At 43.8% G+C, this 9,085-nt stretch overlaps 1 protein-coding gene across 1 annotated transcript; it reads left to right on the top strand.

Moving 5' to 3' along the window:
- The first annotated feature begins 1,988 nt into the window (after nucleotides 1-1,988).
- LOC124997263 (prostaglandin E2 receptor EP1 subtype-like) lies at nucleotides 1,989-8,857 on the top strand. The gene is made up of 3 exons (XM_047570844.1): nucleotides 1,989-2,721; nucleotides 4,156-5,066; nucleotides 6,611-8,857. The coding sequence occupies exons 2-3, from the start codon at nucleotides 4,203-4,205 to the stop codon at nucleotides 6,881-6,883; spliced, it is 1,137 nt and encodes a 378-aa protein (XP_047426800.1). The 5' UTR covers nucleotides 1,989-2,721; nucleotides 4,156-4,202; the 3' UTR covers nucleotides 6,884-8,857.
- Nucleotides 8,858-9,085: the final 228 nt, after the last annotated feature.

Raw genomic sequence — 9,085 nt, 5'->3', positions numbered from 1 at the left:
GGAAAAAGTTATTTAAAGTTCTAGTCTGGCTTCTTTGAAGTGGACTGCCATGAGGTACTTCTGCATAGTCAGGGTATTACCTAAACTAGGTGGCGGTCACATGGGTCAGTCAATGAACTGTTGTGGACGTGGTCAGCAACAAAACACATATGGCTGCCTAAAATATTGATGACAAAGTGCACGCTATATTTAGTGCATTATCACTGCTTTTCAGCTTTTTTCCCTCCCTCACAGCAATGAAGTGACCATGCCACCAGACTCCATTGACTAAATCTGCAATTTTACTTTTGATTTGAAGATTTATTTTTATTTTCCCTCTATTTGCATGGAAATTTTAACATATTTTTGCATGATATTACTATGACACTGTGCATGCCATATTTACGACATCATCACTGCTTTACAGCTTCTTTTTTTTTCTCTTTAGCCAGGAAGTGACGCCCTTATAATGCGCTCCTCCAAGCTGCCGGAGTCTACTGTGCTCTCCTATTGTTTTGAGGCTAAATAAAGCACTTTTTTTTTTAAAGATTGCAACGAGCTGCTCATAAAAACAAGGGAGAGAAATTAAAATGAACAGAGGACGGCGTGAGCACATCTGTTGGAAAGACACACCCATTTGAAAAGGCCAAGGAAAATAAACAAAGTTTTATGTCACATCTGTGTCTCTTTCTTCTAATGTCATCCATGGCCCTCCATGCTTATTTATTTATTTATTCTACTTTATTTATCATTATTTAACGTCATATTTGCTATATTTATGGCACTGCTTTACAGCTTCATCTTATCAAGGAACTGAAGCACTTTGTAGGCAAAGCCTAAAGACTGCATTGACAAAACCAGCAATTATCATTTTCAGAATACATTTGTTAATATTTAACTGTATGGCTAAATTGCATGATGCTATATATTGTATATGCTATATTTACAACCTGCTTTACAGCTTTTTCCAGTGAGAGTGAAATACACTCTACGAAGCCGTAAAATTGCAATTGCAATTTTTTCTTTGCAGCACAGTGGAGTTGTTTTTGTGTCATAATAAAGCAATTATTTTCGAAGGATTGTTTAATTAGAGCGAGTTAAAGCCTCAGAAGGGAAAAATCCAAATCTTTTTTGACTTAATGAAGAACAGCATGAGCACATGTGTTGTTGCAGCCATTCGATAGCTTCCCATGTTGCAGCCAAAGAAAAGAAACAAGGTTTATAATGTCACATCTGTGCCTCTGCGCTCACGTTGAACACGGCCTCCGTGTTTTCCTTCGCCGGGGCTGACTGACTTCCTGCCTCTGTATCTTAATGGCCACCCATCAGATCTCTCTCCCCCGTGCTGCCCCTCATCGCAGGCTGCATTAATGAGCATTTAACTGTGCCGGGGTTTATCACGCGGCGGACTACTGACGGGCCTGCCGTTAAGCTAACGGTGCTTCAGCTGCACCTGTTTCTAATGTCTCGTCGTTCCTCTCTTTGGCAGGTTTTTGAACTATTCCGAGTTGCTGTTGAAACAACATTTTTATTGAAATGCTCTGGCTCATGCACACATACCAGAATCACTGCACAAGGCGAGGAGGAGGACATATTTCTAAACTGTGTGTGTGTGTGTGTGTGCACGGACAAAGAGCCGTATTGTATACGTTAGCATTATCTTTTAACATGACAGGGCGGTGATATTAGACGACCGATCAGTAGAGGAGGAATTTCAGATGAGTGCAAAGATATGGCTGATGAGTGGTGGCGGTGGGAACCTAAGAAGCTCCACATCCTCTCCGTCCATCACTTGATATGCGGCTTTAGTAGTTTGTGTGTTCTTTCTGTGCGTTTGACCCATTTGAAGGGAGCGTTCTTCTCCACCCTGAACTGTAGCCCGACGTCCCTCTAACGCAGCCGGAGTCTCGCCTGCTCTTCTCGGAGACTCTGGAAAATCATTCGCAGTCACAGCTGCAGCTCCAGACCGTGGCGGGGATGTTTGTAGTGGTGGGAGCGCAGCTGGTTCACATTGGTGAGAGCTGACCACAGGGGCTGTTGAGGTTCCTCAGATGAGATCCACTCGAGCAAGAGCTGAGCGTGTCTCTTGAGCAGGAAAAACAAGAAATGCAGGCTCCTTTTGAAGAGTCTAATATGACCCAACTGAGCATGGGCTGGCCTAATTATTTGCTGCGATATGGTGTCAAGTTCTCTCCAGATAGAAAAATGACACCGCGGCGAAAGTGGCACATGAGAGAAGCCTTTACATCTGCCGCTGGCTGCAGGTGTGGCCGGAGATCCATCTTAACATTTAACCTCCTGCATCCTGTATCCCATAATGTTTCAGTGAGTGAGTCAGACGAAGCGGGACTTTAAAATATTCATATGTTTTCTGTGAGTGGCCCATTCAGCCTGTTTACTCCGGGGAGCCTCCGCCTCGATGAAATTACTGGACGTCAGCGACTGAGACACCCAGAGGAGACACGGGTGCGGTGCAGCTCTGCAGTATAAAGAGAGCCGAGCCTCCTCGGAGCGGCAGAGGACATGCTTGTGCAGTGCAACGCAACAGGGAGTTGCTGCATAGTTCCAGTTGCATAATGAGGAAATAACTGTAGATGAAAAAAAAAAAAAAAAGAATAAAGTTCTCTTGTTTGTGGAGACACGTTAACAGTCTGGATTCATTTATGTTGAGAAGAGTCAGTTATGACTGACTGTCAAAATCAAAGCGACCCCGATCATCTCCATGGATTTCTTATTTCAAAGGTAGGTAGAATATATTTCCTGTAATGATAAATTGAAGACTAAATTGGTTTCTTTTAATATTTCAGAATAAAAACAATTTAACTATGGTCAGAAATAGCTTATTTAGAGCTTCCAGGATTAGAAATGCTTCATGATTCATCATTATCACTTTTCTTTCTTAATTATTTTCCTGTTTACAACAATATATGAAACACTTTTAATGTCAGAATTTAACTTTAAAGAAAATAAAAAATTAAAAGTAAATGCAATAAATATGTGTTGGGGAAAAAACACATAGACGGTGTAGAGATACTTAATAATATTAAAAAATAATATTTAACACTAAAATGAATCAGGGATTACGTATCTGCACAGACATCAAGAGCGCATTATCTGTACAATGAGGGGCTCTTGATGACTTCTTGATGTGTGGTGGTAAATAAGTCCACCGCACATCAGCCTCCAAAAGTGTCTCCGTGCTCCCCAGACTTATTGATCTTCTGTGCATAAATAAATGATCAAATTATCCCAGTGCGCGTGTGTCTGTGTGCAGGATTTTCTCTGTTTTTGCTTTACCGCTTTGCCTCTGTGCTGCCGCTGCTGCTGCTGCTGCTGCTGCAGTTAAAGGAATCATTTTAAAGGAATGCGCCGCGGCTGTCAGAAGAAACTGCCCAAACTTGTTCAGACTTCCCTCAGTTCGGAGAGAAGAAGCTGGACTCTTTGCCCCGAAACCCTCGGAGAAGATGATTTTTTTTTAGGGTATAGAGGAAAGGTCTTTTAGAGGAGACTTACAGCATAAATTGCCGCACACATATCCCTTCATAAAGATCAAGCAGCCGTGTGTGTTCTCTGATGGACGTAAGCTGCATCATTTAATTGGTATTTGTGTCTGTGAATCTGTGTGCGATCTGTCAGATTCCTCAAGGACTGATTGATAGCTCCTCATTATAAATAGAGTTGTTGCTGGAATACTTGTTTTTGCCATAAATCCGTCAACTTCTAGTGTGTGTCCTATTAGCTCAAAGGTTTTGTTGAAGTCTTGAGCCTCGGATCTGAGACAACAGCCTCTGGTTTATTAAATTTTAACAGGCGACTGTTGCAAAACTGCACGGCCGAAGGGAAACAACTCGGGGCTCGATGGATATGAGACACGAGTCTCCTTACTCTCGAGGGAGTGAGATGCGGAAAATGTCTCCAGATGCTTATTTACATGTTGGATTTGATGCAACAGAAATGAACGGCTGCTGCGTCGCTTTTAATCTTCAGAGAGCCTGTTTTGTAAAGCAGATGGTCCTGGAAGCAGTGGTGGAAAAGGTTAAAAAAGTTCACCGCTCGGATTCTGGAGGAAAGGGTGCAGCAGCTAAAAGTCAACGCTAAAGCTCCAAGGAAAATATTAATAACACTTGTAGCAGTTGGACGTATCCTTCGGTTTAACGGCTTCTTTCTCCCTCTCAGTATTTTCTCCACCAGAGGAACCACGTCAGGCCCAGAGCCCAGCTGTGATGCTGGCGATGCAACACTCCAACTCCTCTGGCACCGCTGTCTCCTTCCCCCTCTCGAACCTCACCGCCGTGGTGCAGGAGCCTGAGATGGAGGCCCACAACGCCACCGTCCCACGGAACAACCCCACGGCCGCCGTCCTCAGCATGACCCTGGGCATCCTCTTCAACGTGGTGGCCCTCATCATCCTCGCCAAGGCTTACAACCGCTTCCGGCGCCGGTCGAAGGCCACGTTTCTGCTCTTCGCCAGCTCCCTGGTGGCCACAGACCTGGCCGGACACGTCATCCTCGGAGCGATGGTGCTGAGGAGATACACCGCAGGCATCACCGCCGGCCCAACCGCCAGCTTTCGGGGTGACTCCGCGGATACGGACTCCTCGTGTCAGTTTCTGGGAGGCTGCATGGTGTTCTTTGGCCTGTGCCCACTCTTTCTGGGCTGCGCCATGGCCGCCGAGCGCTGCCTGGGCGTCACCAGGCCCCTGTTGCACACTCGCCTGGTGACCACGGCACGGACAAAGATGGCGCTAACCCTGATCTGGCTGCTGGCTCTGTGCGTGGCCCTCCTTCCCTTCTTCAGCCTGGGTGCCTACACTTACCAGTACCCCGGGACGTGGTGCTTCATCAGGGTGATGGAGGGCACCAAAGGCTCAGACCTGGCCTTCGCGATGCTGTTCTCTGGACTGGCTTTGAGTTCCCTGGCTATGGCCTTTGTGTGCAACACCATCAGTGGGATAACGTTAGTGAGGGCACGGCTAAAGAAGAAGCCCGGCTCGCAGCGGAGCTCGGCCAGGTCTCACGACACTGAGATGGTGGTCCAGCTGGTTGGCATCATGGTCACCTCCTGCATCTGCTGGAGCCCTCTGCTGGTGAGTGGAGGAATGAACTTAAATATCAATCTTTTCAGGGCAAAGCAGATTTATTCAAATAATATTAAAAAAACACAAAATCCTATTTAATCCTTAAACAAAGTATTAGTCAAGACAAGTTTAAGAATTTTCTTTCATATTTCTTTAAAATGGAAACCTGTCGAGGTTTGAAATGAGTCAGGACACAGAGGTTAGAAGCTAAAATGACACTCTTGACCGGAGAAGGCCGTTGGGCCCGGCAGGAAACAGGAAACTCTATTTTTCACAATCATTCACTTCAGCAGCCACATCCTTTAGAACGCGATGACTCAACGCAGGCTTCAGATCGAGAGGTGTTCCCTCTGTGACAATATATGCAATCTCCACATGTACTTTCTCCGCATGTACAAGTGCTTCGTCACGGACACTTCTCGAATTTCTGACTTGCACGTTTTGGTGTCTTAGGAAACTATGAAATGCAGCTCTGTGAGGTTGAGCAACGTTTGGCCGCGTGGAACCAGATTTGTAATTAATTACCGGAGTGTTTTTCGACACACGTAAGAATTCCTTTTTGCACGCGGGTGAAATCGCGCGTTCAGTAAACTGAGTGTGATTGATCGGAGTCAGTGATCAAATTGTTGCACAATGCTCGAATTTCTGCAACGAGTCCCAGACCTACAAAATAACTGCGTCACGGTTAGGTGGCAATTAAATCAGGGCCTGGTTTAAAGCTGGTGCAGATTTTTGCTCCCGTTGTCGATCGTGGAGGTAGGGGTGAAGAACAACTGATCAGGATGAGAGTCAGGCACGGGCACCAACCCTGGCAAGGAGCTCAAATATACTGATTTGTATAAGTGACGTAACATGTGAGAGGAAGAAAAGGGTTAACCCGGATGAAGTGAGGTCCAAAGTCACCGTGGGTCTTAATAGATCATTTTAATAGAGGTGAATGGAAATTACTCTCATGGTTGCACCATATTTAAACTCATAATCATCTCTGTGGAAGCTCTCAGTCATACAAAAAAATATAGCCCCCCAAAACTTTTAATCGTCAAGGAAAATATGATGATGATGATGATTAATGAATATGAAAATTATGAATATGATTTATTTTATGTAGTGTCAGTTGATTTATATATATATATTTCTATACATTTATGTATGTGTGTATATATATATGTGTATGTATATATATGTGTGTATGTATATATATATATATATACTGATTAACTGTAATATAGATACTAGTAAATGGAATAAAAAAGATAAATGAGGTAAAAATATAAATAAAAATGGCTACAAGCAGCATCAATTGTTCACGTTTGTGCAGGGAAATAAATGTGCAAAACAACTGAGTTGTGCAAATCACACAGCTCCACCAGAATTCAACAGTGTTATAGCTTCTGGGAATGTGTGGATAGGCCTTGATCAGGCTTCCACATCTGGGCACATTTTCGTCCATCCGTGTCCACTTGAACAGGGATCGGCCCCCTGAATGTAATACAAACACATCCATCACTGTGAACCCCTCGAAAACGTCTGTTTCCTTTTTTATTTCCTTGCAGATCTTTGGGCTGATGTCGGCCACGCGCTCCTACAGCGACACCCTCCTCAGCGACATAGACACCTACAGGAGCCTGATGGTGACGGGCGTCAGAATGGCAACGTGCAACCAGATCCTGGACCCGTGGGTCTACATCCTGCTGCGACGAGCCATCCTCAGAAAAATCTACCGCATCACCAGACGGGCCAGCTTCAAGGGGAGCACGTTCCGCTCCGTCCGCTGGGACATTGGCTCCTTTCAGATCTCAGAGAAAAACACAGCATCCAAGATTTAGAGGAATCGGACGTGGCATCTGTTCCTTTAAAGTGATGCTCCTTCATTTGGAAGTGGGATCGGACTCTCTTGACTTGACTTGTGGGAACGCAAACCACTCTGGTTTATGTAAATGAAGTATCGTGATCTTCCAGATTAGATGGTTTAATGTGCGCTAGCAGCGCACATGAGAGTGCAGTGGCAGTCTGTTCTCCGTGAGAGCAGATGTAAATAAGCAAAATGATTTGGTCAGTTTGACTGTCATGTATTAACTTTATACTCTCAAAGGAAACATCTCAACTCAGAAGTCTTTAAATGTTCGTTTTGTTCTCGGTGTAAAACGTCCGTGACTCACACGAGGGCAAAAGGAGAAAGGCTGTGCTTTTACCTCAGCAAGAAGATGTGAAAAAAAACACCAGTGTAGTGCTGTGACATAAGTGTGAATGTGTGTCATTAATTATATGTTTGTGTGAGAGTATCTGCGGAGTATCTAAGCTATGTGCTGCAAAAGCTAACTGAATGTGACTTTGTCGAGAAAAGGGAAATGTAGGATGACATAATAAATGGTTTTCTGTAAATGTTGCATTTCATTTTGGATCCTAATTGATACTTTATGTAATGCTTCCTTCCCTTTAACTTCTGCCAGGTGTAAATATAAGTCTGTCCCATGGACATAGCTGACTTTTTGAACGCTTTAAACAAGCGCACTGATCGTCTTGGCAGCGTTAGTGCAATCAGATGTTTACGTCACTTGCAAATGAAAGTAAAATTGGATCAGGCGGATTCGGAATAAGAGCCAATCATTACAGCTTCCTTAGTGGGAGATCGTCCAACTCATTTGAAACAAATGATTTGACTTCAAGAAAATATTCTACATCATGACCAGTTTGTCCAGCAGTGGCCACCACAGGAAATTCAGCCACACTGCAGATTGTTTGATACAGAAAGCAGACTCCAAAAAAAAAAAAAAAACCTACAATTTCATTTTTAACCTGAACCTTAGAGGCGTGAACCTCAACAGAAACGTATAGTCTGAAGACCTCAGTGCAGCATTTGACACTGTCGATCATGCCATCCTGCTGGACGGGCTCAGGGAGTGGGTGGGCATCTCTGGGAAAAACCTGTACGGGTTTGACTCCTACCTGAGTGGGAGAAGCTTCTCGGCTTCAAAGGCACCTCTAATCACTGCTATGCAGATGATATCCAACTCTACTTCTCCTTCAATACAAACAACCTGGAGACGCTTAATGTCAAACATGTCAAATCGCTCACCAGTAGCTGCTTCTTCCACCTCAGAAATATAGCAAAACTCCGGTCCATCATATCCCACTCTGAAGTACAATTGTGTGTACACGCATTCATTTCCTCCGGGTTGGTCTATTGTAACTCACTATCTAACTGCTTAAACAAGTCATCCATAGATCAACTCCAGATGGTTCATAATGCTGCAGCCAGGCCTAAGAAGTCTTGCCACATCACCCCCGTCCTATCCTCTCTGTATTGACTCCCGGTCCAATTCAGGGTTCACTTTAAGGTCCTCACTTTCACCTACAGAGCCCTCCATGGCCAAGATCCAGTTTACATCTCAGAACTCATTCATCCCGCCCACCACGTCAATGGAGAAACAAGAACTCTTCTCACCTCTGCTGCACCCATGGTGCAAGCAAGAGTGTTTCCAGATGTTCTGTATCCCTTAGCTACTACTGAGTTTCAGTCACAACCAAAGGAACTTTTGTTCTCTGGACAATACATATGTCTACAAATCACTATATTACATCATTCTGTGCAATGCCTTCATTGTAGGAACTTCCACGTTGTTCTCATGTCATTTTTGGTGCAATACGTGCTTTTCAGGAGCAATCGTCTTATTGTAGCTTGACTTTATTCATGATATTTTTGAACGTGTATGTATAAGCAGCCTTATTGTTATTTTATCCAGGTCTCATTTAATAATATATATTTGTGTGAGCACGACCTATAAACGAATACACTCTTATATTTTGCTGCAATTTCATTATTTTTCTTAGTCTTAGTGTATTAGTTTCCTTCAGCACAAACTAGCAGCCTTCAAGCACTGAAAAAAAAAAAACACAATTAAATGAATAACAGGTAAATAAATGAAATTAACCTGATCGTGTAATAGGATTATAAACACAATCTCGCGTTATCAATTATTATGATCAGCAGAGCCCCCTGGTTGAATCTTGGATCAGCTAATTCCATT

This window comes from Mugil cephalus, chromosome 20 (assembly GCF_022458985.1).
Source record: "Mugil cephalus isolate CIBA_MC_2020 chromosome 20, CIBA_Mcephalus_1.1, whole genome shotgun sequence".
In the NCBI taxonomy this organism is placed as follows: Eukaryota; Metazoa; Chordata; class Actinopteri; order Mugiliformes; family Mugilidae; genus Mugil; species Mugil cephalus.
This window is presented reverse-complemented; position numbering and strand designations above follow the sequence as displayed.

Bases quoted from the DNA above. Each gene is read 5' to 3' on its own strand.
- LOC124997263 (XM_047570844.1), top strand. From the start codon at position 4,203: ATGCTGGCGATGCAACACTCCAACTCCTCTGGCACCGCTGTCTCCTTC. The intron at 5,067-6,610 runs GTGAGTGGAGGA...ATTTCCTTGCAG, and splicing joins TCTGCTGGAGCCCTCTGCTG to ATCTTTGGGCTGATGTCGGC.